The sequence below is a fragment of the Chlorocebus sabaeus genome, chromosome 7, assembly GCF_047675955.1.
Source record: "Chlorocebus sabaeus isolate Y175 chromosome 7, mChlSab1.0.hap1, whole genome shotgun sequence".
Classification (NCBI taxonomy): Eukaryota; Metazoa; Chordata; class Mammalia; order Primates; family Cercopithecidae; genus Chlorocebus; species Chlorocebus sabaeus.
Genome location: NC_132910.1, coordinates 116765150 through 116782272, shown reverse-complemented (window position 1 = coordinate 116782272; position 17123 = coordinate 116765150). Strand labels below are relative to the sequence as shown.

At 33.9% G+C, this 17123-nt stretch overlaps 1 protein-coding gene across 2 annotated transcripts in view; it reads right to left on the bottom strand.

Annotated features, from left to right (window-relative positions):
- The window catches only part of TLL1 (tolloid like 1), a 222240-nt gene that overhangs the window by 60253 nt on the left and 144864 nt on the right, over nucleotides 1-17123 (bottom strand). For both annotated transcript variants that reach the window (XM_008000210.3, XM_008000212.3), the window contains 3 exons: nucleotides 5080-5182; nucleotides 2378-2494; nucleotides 1062-1207 (listed from right to left, as the gene is read on the bottom strand). In XM_008000210.3, the coding sequence (XP_007998401.1) occupies nucleotides 1062-1207; nucleotides 2378-2494; nucleotides 5080-5182 (366 nt within the window). The remainder of the gene's footprint in view (nucleotides 1-1061; nucleotides 1208-2377; nucleotides 2495-5079; nucleotides 5183-17123) is intronic.

The following is a 17123-nucleotide window of genomic DNA, read 5'->3' as shown; positions in this document are numbered from 1 at the left end:
AAGTACTGAAGAAACAGAATGCACAGGCTTGCAGATGAGGATGAGAGATTCTCTGGGTTTACTGGCAATGCCTGGATTCTCCTGGTGCTCCTGCTGCAGGTGCACACAACCATGACCATGATCACTGCCCTCAGTAGGTAGTGTTCACAGTGCTCATTACTACCCAGTGGGTAGTAGAGCTCACTACTGCCTTCTGATCACTTAGTGAATGAATCTTCCAATCAATAAACTCTCCATCTCCAATCATGCATCTAAATTTCTAACCCTGGCTGGGACCTACCACTAGGACCTCATTGTTCCTCTCCACTTCAGTTTGAACTCTCAATTTCTAGACCAACTCTTTGATTTAAACATCCTCTGGAGTTCCTGAGAAATTCCCCTATTTCCTGACTTTAAATCTTTAACTCAGTCCCTTTCATCCCACAAAAATGACCCACGGGCCAGTGTGTTAGTTCTGGACCCGGACTTTGATCCAAAATTTCTGAGTGGACTTTGGTTTCTTCTGGCCCTTCCTCGAATAACACAACGATGCTGCTGATCTTCCTGACGAATATTTTTAAGGAGGTTGAAAGCTCATAAGAACACTTAAAATCCCTATTTTTGATATAAACAACTATCTGTGTAATGGTAAAAAAAAAAAAAAAAAAAAAAAAAAAGGGTGAAAAATTTTTTGTTTTGTTCCTCCTACAAGAAAGACGGTCTACCTTTTAACCTCTTCGTTTAGAAGAGAAATAAAACTTCTATTACTTAATGGACCCTCTTGTGAAATCAGCCTGTGCATTTGTCAAAAGAAACTATTGTCAGTACTTCAAACATTCTAATTCAAATAGCACAGATAATGTAAACTCACTTTAATCTTCTTGAAAATGTCTGCGAAAGAGGAAAGAAGAAAAAAAAAAAACTCTTAGGCTCTTGATGTTGCATTTTATGAGCGATCCTTTGCTTCTTTGCTGATTAAAAGGCTGACTCTCTATTTCTTTGCTGATTTAATGAGGATTCTCTTAAATGCCATTGTCATTTATGGAGAATATGTGCCAGGAAGATAGCCTAAAAGACTTTACCTCAAAGGACTGAAAGGTCAGCCCGACGTGGTAGCTCTCAGACACTGTTATTTTCCACACACATTCTTTCATCGGGCGATAGTCATCAGGATAATTAGGAGACTGAATCTGTCCTTCATTTTTACGTATCTCACCTCCACAGATCGCTGAAGAAAGCCAAAAAACAAACAAATAACTAAGCCTAGACATGCCATTTCGTTTTCATTTTCTTCTAAGTTAACCTTGAAGTTCAGCTCCTGTAGTTCAGTACATAAAGACCAGGCTATAAAAATCAAAGTTGACTGATTGTAATGTAGTAAATATTTATATGGTTAAAAAAAAAAAAAAAAAAAAGAAAGAAAGAAAAAAAAAAACCTAGTCAAATAACTACAAATATTAGATAATTGTCAAGGAATAAATAAATTTTAATCCTATCTTAACCAAAACGTATTTTTTAACCTTTAAAAACCTTTAGTGGCTTTGTGAATTTATTCTCTGTGAGTTTGTTCTGTGATTCTCTGAGCTGCTTCCTTTGGTCTTTCGACTGCAAGTAAAAGAGCTCATCAAAACAGGAGTCTCATCCTGAACAGAAGTCACTGGGTCTCTGGCAGTGAGTTAGTGTCATGCCTGCAGCGTCTGTGACTCCCTCCAAATAATCCTCTTCACTACTAGGCAGTTAATCCTTAAAACAAAATGCTTCCATTTACTTAAAAGTTTAAGGGAAGCAGAAATCTTCTGTCTTCAAAATTACATAAACTGCTGTACTAGGAAGTGTCTCCTCCACCCACAAGCTGGCAAGAAAGGAGTTTGGTTTTAAAGCCAAGAAAGCACAATGCCAGTTTATTGTTTTAGAGAAGGATAAAACAAAGCATTTTATAAGTCCTTCCTCAAATGCTGACTTTCTTATTTAGATAAAGCATGCCCCAGAAATCGCCACAATTACTTTCTGTGCAATTTCCTCTAATAAAAAGTATTTCAGGAATACAGGGACCAAACAGACACAAAATCAGTACAAAGGAAAATGATAATTTCTTCATAATGTTTTAAAACTATCAAGAAACAATTAAACTTTAAGAATGCTTGTGCCATTTGCTTTTTTCTCCACACATCCTGAACACATTTAGATATTATTACATCACTGATACTAGAAAACAGGTTGTTCTTGCAATTAAATTTACTGAGTATTTTTATTAGAATTATCTGTATGAATATAACACAGATTCAGAAAAATTCATAATTTTAAAATATGGTAATAATGTCATTATAATGAAATTAAGAAATGAAAATTTCTGTTGAGGTATAAGATGAACTACTCTCTAAAATTCAATGTGACTTGCCTTCATAGACAGCTGCAAAGCCTTTTCCTACCCAATTACTGCTGCTACGAAATTCAATCCACATTCTGCTGTCTGTAGAAGTAAGAACTTCAGGCACTTTGTCCCCACAGAATCTACCTAAAAGAAATAAAAGAATAAAGAGAAACTCCTAAATAGGACTCTATAGTCTATGTTCTTTTCGTACTAGCCACAAATAAAATGTATACACTGATTGGGTTCACATTTCCATTCCAAGTGATTGCAGCCACAACTATGCCTTAATATTTACTTACTAATGGTAGATAAACAAAACAGTCTCTCCATATACATTTATAAAGCATTTGACTATCAGCCTCAGAGTAACTGACTGATGTCAGTATTGTTACCATATGTAGAAGTAAGATGGTTACTCAAAAACAGTATTTGAAAAAGGTCAAATGATGCATCAAGGTGGGGAATATTATTTAACAGGTAACAGAAAAAAGGTGCAAGTCACCCTAAGAAAGTGGTTTCAAATTATCAACCTGGCCAATAGCAGGGAAATGACTTGGTTAAGAATGTGCTCTCAGTCAGGCACAGTGGCTCATGCCTGTAATCCCAGCACTTTGGGAGGCTGAGGCAGGTAGATCACCAAGTCAAGAGCTCAAGACCATCCTAGACAATATGGTGAAACCCCGTCTCTATTAAAAATACAAAAATTAGCTGGTCATGGTGGTGCGTGCCTGTAGTCCCAGCTACTTGGGAGGCTGAGGCAGGAGAATCACTGGAACCTGGGAGGCAGAGGTTGCAGTGAGTCAAGATGGCAACACTGCACTCCAGCCTGGTGACAAAGCAAGATTCCATTTCCAACAAAGAAAGAAAGAAAGAGTGTGCTCTTGGCTCAGAGGGGAGTTCTTAATTCACCCAGGTTCAATAGCAACTCCTTAGGAAAACCCTGAGGCTGCTCTTGGTATCTTTTATCACTGCACGCATTCCATGTCATCTACAAAGCTATAACCTGTGGTGTTATAGGCAGAATAACAAATACTATCAGAAGACTTGAACATGATTTCCAATGTCTTCTAATTCTGTATCCAGAAATATGAATTACAGCAAAGGAATATAATACCTGTCATTCCTTCCTTTCTTCCCTATCTTTCCACAAATATTTATGCTTACTTCTGCCTCTATGCTCTAAGCTTTTACATGATCACAAAATGCTTAAATATGATAAAGCACATGCAACAATTCTGCAAACATATTACAATGTTATCCATTCTTATGTGTCTCTGGAAATGGCATACATAGTTTTAGTGTATGAAAAATGGTAGCCAACTTGCATAAAGCAAGTTCATGCGCTAACAGGTGAAGACATATTTTCCTAAATTGCAAAGCAAATTAGAGGCAGGTATCACAGAGCGGTATGTTTTAAACTATAATGTGCATCTGAATTTCTAGGAAATCTATTCAAATGCAAACCCTAATTCAGAGGATATAGAGTGGGAGCCAAGTTTCTACAATTCTAACAATTTTCCAGATGATTTCGATGCTACCAATCTAAGTGCTGCACTTTTTGGAGCAAGGTCTTAGAAGAAACGGTAGGGAAAGCTTTTCACATAAAAACCATGATTACACTGCCTCACTCTGGTGGTCCATTATACATTGAGCCATGTAATGCTGATGGTGCTCTACAAAGAAGTGTTGTTCAGAATTTTAGCTCTAGATTTGATTCTCTAAGATGAATTTAATGAAATATTTTCTTTGGCCTGTGCATACATATGTAAAAAATTGCTTTATCTAGGCTAAGAAACTAAATATAGAAGACAATGTTTTCCTCACTCTGACTTACCACATTCGTTCAATCCTTTAATTTTAAACATTTCTACAGATCTCTTGGATTTACTGTGGCTGCTGTCACTTCTAATACAATTGTGCCCATTCAGTAGGTGTTAGATGTTAAAAGAGCTGCACAGTTCATCAACGCGACTGAGCAAAACTACTTCTAAGAGTAAAGAAAAAGTTACAATCTCAGAAAAAGATCAACATAGAGTTATAGAGTGGATGCCTGCATGCTCCAAACGGCTCTCACCTTTGAGTAAAACAGAGGCCAACAGTAAACTGCCTATGCAAGTTAATAGTGTGGTCTGTGGTTAAATGTTGGCAGCAGACTTTCATGAGCACCAAATCTGACTATAGTTTATGACACAAACTGCAAATGTCTCTTCTCAGCCACAGAAAACTCTCTGAGAAGCAAAATTGTGACATCTATAATATAATAAGAGTTAATATGCTTGACATAGGAATCAGCTACCAAACATGTACCTAACAGTTTACACCACTGGCTTAGCAACAAAACAAAAACAAAACACACAAACACACAACATGTACACCCAAAATTAGTTTTTTTTTTAAGTTGAAACGGATTCTTAAAGCAAAAATACAGAAACATTGTGATGAGTACTCATGATAGTCACAATACATGAGAAAGCTATTCTCAATCATTATGTTCAAATCCTAGCGGCCACCTCATAACTTAAGCTAGCTCAAATTAGTTGATCAGTGAATGTATGTATCCATTTGTCTTCGAGTATTTTTGGTATGGTTGAAAAAAGTATAATTAACATAAAAATAATGTTAGTCACACACATTTTTAACTCTAAGATGACTCTTGAGAGAATCAGTTGGTTTTCTTTGGACAGGACAGAATGAATACATAGCAACATAAGATGGAAAAGATATCTTACCAAGAAGAGGTGATTTTCTCCAGTAACCATCTCTTACTTCAATGTAGTCATACCAGCACAAACTACTCTTGTAAAGATCCATCGTTGTAAAATTTAAAACAATCTGCAAAATGGAGGTAAACAACCCACAGAGTAAAAATGATTGTATCTACATATAGTGGTTTGATTCCTAGAGGTAAGGAACCCTGGTCTACAGTAAAAATGCATGTACAGCTAATTCTTTTTCAATGTTATAATTATCCTAATATTTTTTTCTGAACCAACACCTTGAAACCATGTTTTCCCATTTTCTTTAACTGTTTTACAATGACAGGAGAAGTACAATATGAGTAGTTGAACAAACTAGATACTTTAGCAATTAACAAAAAGTTTCTGTAAAGTTAATCTGGACAACTGTAAAGCAAACAAATTTTTATTTAAATAGTTTATTTTGAATTTTCCCAAGATAAACATGACTGGAACCATGAAGAATTCTAATTTTTCCACGAAAGCCTTTTTAAAAATAATTTATTTCAAAGACGACCAGTCAGACATCTATAATTACGTTAAAAATAACCACCGTGTGCCACATTCCCAGAACATATAATATCATTGTGTATGTTGAAATGTTTTAAATACAGTCCTAGAATTAGAATTTATCCATCTAATGATAATCAAAGGCAGATGTCACTATGTTTCTCTAGATCCAAAGATGTATATACAAAGACCTTTCAATTTAGAGCATCTTATACATAACCCTTATTTTGTGCTTTGTTTCAAAATGATGCTGTTGTGTAAAGATAACTCAAGAGACAATTCTAGGAAAGACGACTTTCTTACTGCTTTATAAAAGGACTTTACTTTTCAAACAACTCTTTTTTTCTTACTTGATTACACCGAAAGTAAAGCCAAACTTACACGAGAAATGTGCTTATCTGATGCAATGAAATTCATTTGGATTTTTTTTTTCACATTCAAAAACTCATTCTAACTCTATTCTACTTAAAACATCTGAGATGCTTACGGTTCATAGTATGCCCGTTCTCTACTCTAGAAATTGTGATGGACTTTGGTCAAAAGCAACAAATTATGAGTATTCGAAATGCTCCTACTACAAAACTATAGTTTGTAGCAATATTCAAAAATCTCTTTTTTGAGCCTTCTCTTTTTTGAAAAGGCTGAATGTGAAAGAAGTCTCAAGGAATAACAAAGAAAGGAAGAAAAAATAAGAAAGAAAGGGAGAGAAGGAGGAAGGAAAGAAAAAAGGAAAATAAAAACATAATCAATACCGAATCCATATTCCAGAAAAGTATTACCAATTCTGTGCTGGAAAGTATATGCTTCTCCCCTTTCTTGAACACAATATTTAACATAAAGGTAAGCACGAATTACTGCAAATCAATGCTGAATGAACTTACTTCTTTCCCAAATGACACAGGATAACTACAAATATTTCTCATGGCATCTCATATCTAGGTACCACAGTGATCAGTGATGAAACTGTACACTAAAGTTGGTTTCAAATATCCATATAAACTAACATGTACTTTCCTAGTAACAAAGAAAGAAATCTGCCAAGGATAAGAAAATAGGGATGTAATTTTTAAAAATGTAGTACATTAAGTTGTGGAATAAGTTTGTGGGTTTTTTTTTCATCGGAGACGGAGTTTCGCTCTTGTCGCCCAGACTGGAGTGCAGTGGAGCAATATCAACTTACCACAACCTCTGCCTCCCGGATTCAGGTGATTCTCGTCCCTCAGCCTCCTGAGTAGCTGGGATTACAGGCATCTGCAACCACATCCAGCTAATTTTTGTATTTTTAGTAGAGATGGAGTTTTGCCATGTTAGCCAGGCTGGTCTTGAACTCCTGACCTCAGGTGACCCATCAGCCTCGGCCTCCCAAAGCACTGGGATTACAGGTGTGAGCCACTGCGCTTGGCCATAAGTTGGTTTTAGCAGAATTGTTCATTTTTTTTTATCTTCCTTCTTTGCAATTTATCTTTTTTTCTGTTTTTCTTTGTCTTCACCTCATTGTAAGATTCCGTTTTTTAAATGTTTACAAAAATTTTCAAAATATCCAAAGCATTGATCATTTTTTCCCAATAATCCTCAACACTTGATTATCAAAATGCTTTAGTATCTCATTTATTTTTATAAACTTCCCAAAATATTTTCTCCTACATCTCTAAATACCAATGTAACATTAGACTATATTCAGGATATAAGTAGGAAATAATATCTGGTTTTTGCCTTTAACTTTGTGTTTACTTTAAGTCTGCTCCAAACGGAGAATACTATCACTGCCTGATACTACTTTTCATTTTATATTTTCCCTATAGCAACCACCAAGATTTCAACTCTATATGATTATATAAGAACTCATCTATTATAGCAGAGACAGCAAAACTTGAATATAGACACAAACAGAGACTCCCCCAAGGCTCACATTCTGGCTTCCTTCTTAGATTGAAAGAGTAGTTTTATAATGACATGCAGATAGCTTCTACTGCCTTCTTCATGAGGAAAAGAAAAGCTAAATTAGAAGCATGTGTATTATCAGTTTCATTCAAAATTAAAAAGTGTGTTTGGATTGCAAAGAAATAGTTAATATTTGATCTCTTGAAACACACACACAAACACACAAACACACACACACTCACACACACAGTTGGATGGGGATAACTCTAAGCAGAAAATTTTTCTAACTTGTTTTTAATCTTCTGGTTTAAACACCACGCACCGTGGAGGAACATAACTGGCCTGACATTAACATAAAACACAGAGCCCTCTAAAAGCAGAAAATGTAATAAAGATAGGTTTTCTAAAATCAAATCATAGGGCTCTGACTATAGACGTAAAATTCTGGCCTTCAACTAAGGTTGCTAGCAGGATTCGTACTTGAATAACAAATCAAACACACTTGGAAAATATCTGGTTGTTTTGCATTATGTTGTTTTATGTAAACATATTGCGTCTTTCCCCAAAGAATGATCAAATGAAAAATACAAAACACAACTTTATAAATATTTTATTTTTGACTTAAGTATAAGTAACAACTCAAAATTAATTATAGCTCCCTTGGAGTATGAGATCGAGGGAACAATTTTAAGATTTCCTGTGATCTGTTAGGAGTCTAAGTTGCAACGTTGAATAGATGCCATTGCTGCCAATTGTGCTTATTAAAGACTTTGTTTTCCGATGCTGCGGAGTGAAGAATCCTGAAGAAAGGCAGATCAACATTTCAAGGGACTGTACGTCTGCGAGTCTCCAGAGAAAGATATATATAATCAATGAACTTTTTTCAGCACAATTAAGATACTATTGACTACCTAAACAAATTCCATGAGCACCACAAAAAGGCCAATTAGCATAATATTTGCACCATACCTTATAAGGCTGAGGATAGAGAATGTCCTTAAAATTATAAAATTAGAGAATTTGATCTAATAGGCAAACCTTGCCAATTAGATCAAAAAAGCAGCAAGATTAAATAGATTGCTATGCTACAGCCAGAAGAAACCTGGCCAAGTCTAATAAACTTTCTAGAGTGACAATATTTTTCTTTCTTCAGAAATAAGGCTCAGAGAGAGTAAATCAGGGATCAGTAAACTATAACCCATGGATCAAATTCTGCCTGAAGCCTGTTTCTGTAAAAGTTCTATCGGAACCATTCCTTTACCACACATTGTTTATGTCTGTTTCAATGCTACAGTGTTAGCAATCAGTATTTGTGACAAATACTGTGTAGCCTGCAAAACAAGTATATTTACTGTATGTTATTTCCAGAAAAGTTTGCCAGTCTCTGAAATAACTGATCATTAAGGTTTTGTTCAGCTCTGAAATTGTATCATGTTGTAGGAAAAAAAATACAACTTTTTCTACATCTGGAAGCTATTCTTGATTGGGAGTCAGAAGACCTGGGTTCAAGTTCTAACTTCTCAGTTTGCTGGTTTACTTAAACATTCTGAGGTTGGACGAATCTTACTGCTGTAAACAGGAGGTCACCCTATCAGGCTTATCTCACCAGAATTGACTCGCAAGACTTTAGTTGAATGATGTGGAGAAAAATACTCAGGTAATCCCAAAGCACTATTAAGATTCTTACATATTACTATTTCATGGTATATATTCAGACATTCCTCACAATATAAACCCTGAAAAAATACATAAAATAAAGTATTACTCCATTTCCTTATTCTTTCTATGCTCTGAAACATACAAACATCAGTTTGATGACAGGTGGAAACCAGGAGTCAAATTATTCTATTAAAATATTTTTTCTGCTTAAACCTATGTGATAACATCTGACTTTGAAATTTTGATGAATCATCACTCACTATTCATCAGAACATTATTTATACTTCTCCCTATGGTTTGAATGTGTATGTCCCTCCAAAATTCATATGTTAGAAATTAAATCCCAAAGTGATGGTGTTAAGAAGAGGCCACTGGAAGCTGATTAAGCCGGGAGGGCTCTGCCCTTAGAAATGAGATGAGTGCCCTTATAAAAGGGCTTGAGGAAACAAGTTCATCCTTTTATCCCTTTGTCCCTTCCAACCCTTCAGCCAAGTGAAAATGCAAGAAATAGAAAGTGAGAACTAACCAGATACCTGAATCTACAGGCACCTTGACCTTGGGCTTCTCAGCCTCTACCTCTGTGAGTGGGAAATAAATCTCTATTGTCCGTAAATTACTCAGTCTGAGGTGCTTTGTTATAGTGGCATTAATGGACTACGACTTGTTTTTCCTAAATTCCCACTGCACCCCTACATCTAGTTAATTGTCAAATTCCATAGATGATGTTCTATAATATCCCGTCTTTTTCCTCTTTTGCCATCAATGCTGGCTGTACTTCTTTTCTGAATATAATGTAATAGTTTCACAAGATGTACTTTGGCTTTTAATTTTACTCTTCTCCATTTCATCCTACACTTTATGGCCACAGTAATCTCAATAGAGTTTGCTTCCCATCAGGGTTTTGGAATCAATGACTCTAGTAATAACCCAACTTTGCTGCCTCATCTTTCATTGTCTCAAGCACATAAGCTTCATCCCACTCATCCCTAACTTCTTGCTATTGTGCTCTGACAAAGTATTCCAATCTCAGCTCTATTCCCATTCCTTTACTTAAAGTGAACATAATTCTACGTGGATTCTACTTTCCCCTTCCTTGTTCCTTGAAATTCTTCATGTCGCTCAAAATCTTTATGGAATGCTACCATCTCTTCAGTCATGCATGGATCTTCCAACAAGATCTGAGCTTTCCTAAAGTCCGTGATAAATTGTATTTTCTTTTTTCAGTTATTTTTCAAAGTTGAACCATTATATTACTAGGTTATAAGTTTATAATAGCAAGAATTTATTTCACACATCAAAAGATACATCTATTTTAATAGAATAAGAATGTATTTATGCAGTAATTGCTAAATTGAAGCAATGTCTTTGACAATATAAATATACGATTGTGAATTGACTCCATATGTGTAAATCATAGATGAGTGATTACAAAGAAATATCTGCAAAAAATAATCAATAGCTTCTAAATGGGTTATACAGGAAAATAGAAAATATTAAGTCTATTCAAGACATAGTATTGACTGACCTTGTTCAAAGGTTAGTCAATTTTAAGGGATGCAAGAATCAATACTGTGCCCTTCTATCAGCTCAACACAGCTACCCTCTTAGCTGCACATTCTGGATTGTTGCCAGCATGAACTACGCGACATGAAGAATAGCCTTAGATTGAACAGAAATCCCTCTGTACCTTGGAAGGCTCAATCTGAGAAAGATATGCATGTGAACTGAAACCCTTATTTTTAAATTGTGGTATAATATGTGTGCACCATGTAAAAGTTACCATTTTAACCATATTTATGTGTACAGTTCTGCACATTAAGTACGTTCACATTTTTGTCGAACAATGACCATATTTATTAAAGAGAATATTTTTCTCTTGCCCAAAATAACATACGCTTATTGCAGATAATTTTTTAAAGGAACAAAGAAGACATAAAAACTATTTGCAAACTCAGCAGATAGAGATAAGCATCATTTTGTTATATATTCGTCCATAAATTTGTCTCTAATGTACATAATTTAAAATACAGAACTTCTCATGCCACTAACTTTTGATTTGCCTTAAATATTTCATAATATATTGTAAACATTTTCTCAAATCAGAGTTTCCTTAAAGTTTTCAAGATTTATTTTGTTTCCAATTTTCACTATTATAATAATCAGCTACCTTTGCAGACACTCAGATAATTGTTCTAGGATAAATATCTGGGCAAAAGTGCAGGTACATTTTGTAAAATGTAATACAAATTGCTCAATGTCCTTCTGAAAGGTTATTGTAATTTCTACTTTGAGAAGTTGCATATCTTTATGATCACTTGATGTTAACATTCAATACCATCTTTACCAGTGTGACAGGTGAAACATGCCAAATTATTGTTAGTTCAAATAGCATTTCTCTGATAAAGAATAAGATTAAAGAACTTGATACACTAATTGAATATCTACTTGCACTGATACTTCACTGAATTTTCTACTTTCTCAGTCATTTTCTGCTGTGGAGTGATCTTTACTTATCAGTTTATAACAGCTCTTTACATATGAATGACCCAACGGTCCCTCAACCTTATGTGTTATAAGAGTCTCTGTTTTCATTTTTATTTGTGCTTTTTGTATTTTTATAAAAACAATTTTATGTGAATAATCAGAACAAATTATTTTAAATTTTCTTATTTTTAACTCATGTATTCAACATACCTTTTTCAGAAAGAAAATAAAGCACTGTTTTCTTTAGAAAAATATGCAATATGAAGTAAAAGTTGTTTAATTCTTCACATATCCTTTAAAATGATTTAAGTATTATTTACTGAGAAAATCCATTTTCCCAATTTATTTGAAAAATGATCCTTATAAGTATATGACAGAAGTCTTCTATGCCCTCAGGCATAATTCTGGTCTTTTCAGTTTGTCCATTTATACAGAATACTTTTATACTTTTTTGACATTGCCACAGAATTTGAATTACTGAGGTTTCATAATGTTTTTCTGATAGTGCAATCCACTTCCCCATATTACCATTGTTTGTGAATTTGCCAACTATTTTATTTTTAACGTAAACTCTAGAAAAATTTGGTCTGGTACAAAACAAAAATCTATTGGAATTTAATTTGGAATTATTATACGTTAATTTGACAAGAACCGATAATTTATAATGCTACACTTTTTCACTTCAGTTCATGATGTGTTATTCCATTTATTTTAGTCCCACAGCAAAGTTTCTAGTTTTCTAAAATATGTTATATTTTAATGTATTTGTTTTTATTTGAATACCTGTAGTATTAAATTAAGCAATTTTTGGTTGATGATTTTGATTTTAGAGAAAACATTCTCTATAACTAAAGAAAAAATTAATAAACTAGCTCTGCCAAATGTCAGATGCCACTTGTGTGATGTTAGATAGGTTACTCAAGCCTTTCACAACTTCAATTTCTTTGTAATATGAAGATAATTCGAGTACTAACCCCAGTAGGGTGCTGAGAAGATTAGAGAAGCTTGGCACAGCACCTAGTATAGTGTAGGCACTCAAGAAACACTAGATTTTTTTCTATTTATTGTATTTTTTAAAAATTCCTTCTACTCCTAATTATTAAATTCTTTATCATCAAACATACATTGAATTCTAATTCATTTAGTATTTGTGGAAATTTTGAGACAGATTTTTGTTAAATTTTGACCTATTGCTTTTCAAATTAACATATCTTATAACATTGAAATACTCTCATATTACTGGAATCAAAAGAACGTAAGGCCAGGCATGGTGGCTCATGCATGTAAGCCCAGAACTTTGGGAGGCCGAGGCAGGTGGATCGCTTGAGCTCAGAAGTTCAAGACCAGCCTGGACAATATGGTGAAACCCTGTCCTTACTAAAAATACAAAACTTAGCCATATGAGGTGGTGCATTCCTGTAATTCCAGATACTCAGGAGGCTGAGGCACAAGAATTGCTTGAACTGAGAAGTGAAAGTTGCAGTGAGCTGAGATCATGCCATTACACTCCAGCCTTGGTGACAGAGCAAGGCTCCATCTCAAAAACAAACAAACAAACAAAACAAAACAAAACAAAAAAACAGATCTTGCAATTGCCATAATTTATAAAATTTATAAATGATACAGCTTGATTTAACTTATTTCTGTAACAACCATGTGTTTATATTCATACAATGAGCTGTATATAGTTCTGTTTTTTTGAATTGTATGAGATATGCCTTTCAGAATTTTACTTCTTTAAAAAATAAATGAATAGACTTCACATTGATTTATAATACGTTTAAGATACATTTTACTACATGAGAGGTATCCAAGAATTTGGGGAAACTGCCTTAAGAAATCATCTTAAGCAGCCTCATTTTATGAGTAATTCTTTGTTCATTCATTTTATATGGGTATTAACTTATTAAATTTTTAGTGCTCGTTAAATCTCTTGATAACTTTAATGTGCAAAATTGTAGATCGAAAATGTTTGAAATGAAGTTATTTTTGCAAGCTTTATTTACAACAAGGAAAATGTGCAGCCAACTATATCCAGTGAAACTATACTTTCATAAATTCAAGTAAAAAAATCCACATTTTCAAACAGAAAAAACAAAAATGTTAATTTAAAAAAATCTATAATGTAAGCTATAGGTAGTACAAAAATAAGCCATAATGGAAGTCAGAAACATGAGCAGGAATGCTGAATAAAAACATTTAGTACATCTTTAACAAATGGTGTTGAAGAAACTGGATATCCACATGTACAAGAACGGAGTTTGACCCTATCTTACACCATTAAAAGATTAACACAATATTGATTAAAGGGCCGGGCGCGGTGGCTCAAGCCTGTAATCCCAGCACTTTGGGAGGCCGAGACGGGCGGATCACGAGGTCAGGAGATCGAGACCATCCTGGCTAACACAGTGAAACCCCGTCTCTACTAAAAACACACACACACACAAAAAAACTAGCCGGGCGAGGTGGCGGGCGCCTGTAGTCCCCGCTACTCGGGAGGCTGAGGCAGGAGAATGGCGTAAACCCGGGAGGCGGAGCTTGCAGTGAGCTGAGATCCGGCCACTGCACTCCAACCCGGGCGACAGAGCAAGACTCCGTCTCAAAAAAAAAAAAAAAAAAAAAAAAAAAATATTGATTAAAGACCTAAATATAAGACTGGAAAACTATAGAACGCATAGAAGACAACAGGGTAAAAACTTCATGTAATTACATATGGTCATGATTTCTTAGCTATGACGCCAAAAGCACAGGCAATAAAACTAAAAGTAGACAAGTAGTATGACATCAAATTTATAACTTGTATTCATCAGAGGACACAATCAACAGAGTGAAAATACAACCTGTGAAAGAGGATGAAATATGTGCAAATCATATCTCTAACAAGTGCTTAATAACCAGAATATATAAAAACTTCTACAGCTGAAAGATAAAATCAAATAATCTGATTTAAACATAGGCAAAAGACTTGAATAAACATTTCTAAAAAGGCGATATACAAATGGCTATTAAGCATACAAAAAAGATGCCCAAGTTATCACTAGAAGATGTTCACTAGTCATCAGAAAAATTCAAGTCAAAATCATAATGAGATATTACCTGACACCCAGTAGGATGGCTACTATCAAAACAACAAAAAATAACAAGTGTTGGTGAGGATGGAAAGAAATTGGAACCCTTTTGCACTCTTAGCAAAGACTTTGAAATAATGCAATGACTATGGAAAAGAGTATAAAGGTTATTCAAAAAAATTAAACATAGAACTACCGTATGATCCAGCAACCTCACTTCTGGATAGATAATCAAAATAATTGAAAACAGGGTCTCTGAGAGATATTTGCAATCCCCAGTTCATATCATTCATATCAGCACTATTCACAATAGCCAAGAGGTAGAAGCAACCTAAATGTCTACCAATGAATGAAAGGATAAAGAAAATGTGGTGTATTCAAACAGCAGAATATTATTCAGGCTTAAAAAATAAATCATGTCACATGAAGGAACCTTGAGGGCATTATGCTAAGTGAGATAATCCAGTCACAAAGGGACAGATCTATGATTCCAATCATATGCGGTTTCTCAAATTCGCAGAAACAGAAAGTAGAATGATGATTGCCAGGCGCAAAGGGATGGAGGGAAAAGGGATTTGTTTGGTTTAATGAGTATAGAGTTGCAGTTTTGCAAGATGAAAAAGCTCTGGAGATCTGTTTCACAACAATGTGAATATACTTAACATACTGAACTGTACACCTAAAAACGGGTAAGATGGTAAATTGTATGCTATGTAGTTTTTACCACAATAATATTGTAGTTTATTTTACCACGATAAATAATAAAAATCCATGATAGTATTTGCACATGTAAAACTAATGTAAAGTGCAAAAGGCAACAGAATCTCATTTGTGTGATTAAAAAAAGGTATCAACAAACATGCAAAACAATATCTTATAAAAAGGGAATAATCTTATATGTTTTAAGATCATTTTTAAAATTGGGATAAGATCCTTTCTTGAATTGGGAAGAGGCTAAAGATACAAATGAAATATAACTTGATTAAGAAAGCAAGCTGGTAGAGAGTACTAAATGATAGAGTAGACGTTTAAAACTTTCAAACCAGTAGAGAGAAAAATATGAAATGAGAAAAAAACAAAACGTAATTCAATGCATAAGAAGGCAAAGGGGGAGAACAAAAAAAAAAGGGATGTATTAAAATGCAAATAAGAAATAAAAACACACCAATAGTCACAATAAATAGAACTGCAGTGGACATTCTGACTAAAGACAAAACCTGCCATCATGTATTAAACAAAAAATAAACTGGACTGTATACTGCCTAAAACACACCAATAGTCACAATAAATAGAACTACAATAAGCACTGTAATTAAAGACAAAACCTGCCATCCACTGATTAAATAAAAATAAACTGAATTGGATACCTGAAGCAAAAGTTGGAAATGATTGAATGTCTAGATGTCTAGAGCAGGACAAAGATATACCTGACTAATATATTAATCAAAAGATAATTATAGAACTTTATAATATGATAAAGTACAGCTTTATTAATAATAGACAAAATAGAGTGTTAACCTGAACCATCTCTAGAAATAAAGAAATTCATTATACAGTGATAATAGTTTAATACATCGGAGGATAAAATATTGTAAACATGAGTGTAAAATGACATAGCATAAACATATATAAAACAAAAATTAACAAGGCTATAAAGAGCAATGAACAAATCTACCATAGTGACAAATATTTGTAAATATCTGATAAATCAAACAGACAAAACAATAATATACAGAATATATGAGCATCATAATTAAGATGAATGCACCCAACCATTGCACAAAACATATTTTTAAAGCAAAGATTAGTCTTATGAGTACTAGTCACTCTGAAGGTCCTATCAGCCTGAAGCTATTGCAAAAACTGACACAAAGATAGTGCTTTACCTAAAGGTGATTCAAGGAGAGATAAATAAGAAAACGATGATTGAAAAAACAATGTTTGCAAGGAAGAAGAGCACATTACTGAAAAAAATATGTGGGTTAAGAAAAATAATAGTACCAGAAAAAAGTAGAATTGAAACATAACAAATTCTCTATTTTAAGCTGGTGGAATTCAGGTAAAGTAGTTCTGAGGGGAAAATTACAGCCTTCAGTGTTTGCTTTGGAAAATAAAAGATGCTTGAAATTAACAAGTTAAATTCCCAGCAGAATGAAACCAAATATGAGGAGAAAGAAAATAAGAAAATAATAAATACACAAGGACTAAAATGAGTTAAAATTGCTCACTAGATTCTTATAACACTCTAATTTATTCGCTAATCATCATAAATAATATTAAGAAAAATAATAGATAAGATGATAGATATTTTCTTCCTATTTACAATGTTTTTGGAAATATAGTTTTATAGATAATCATAATAAATAATATTAAGAAAAATAATAGATAAGATGATAGATTTTTTCTTCCTATTTACAACATTTTTGGAAATATAGT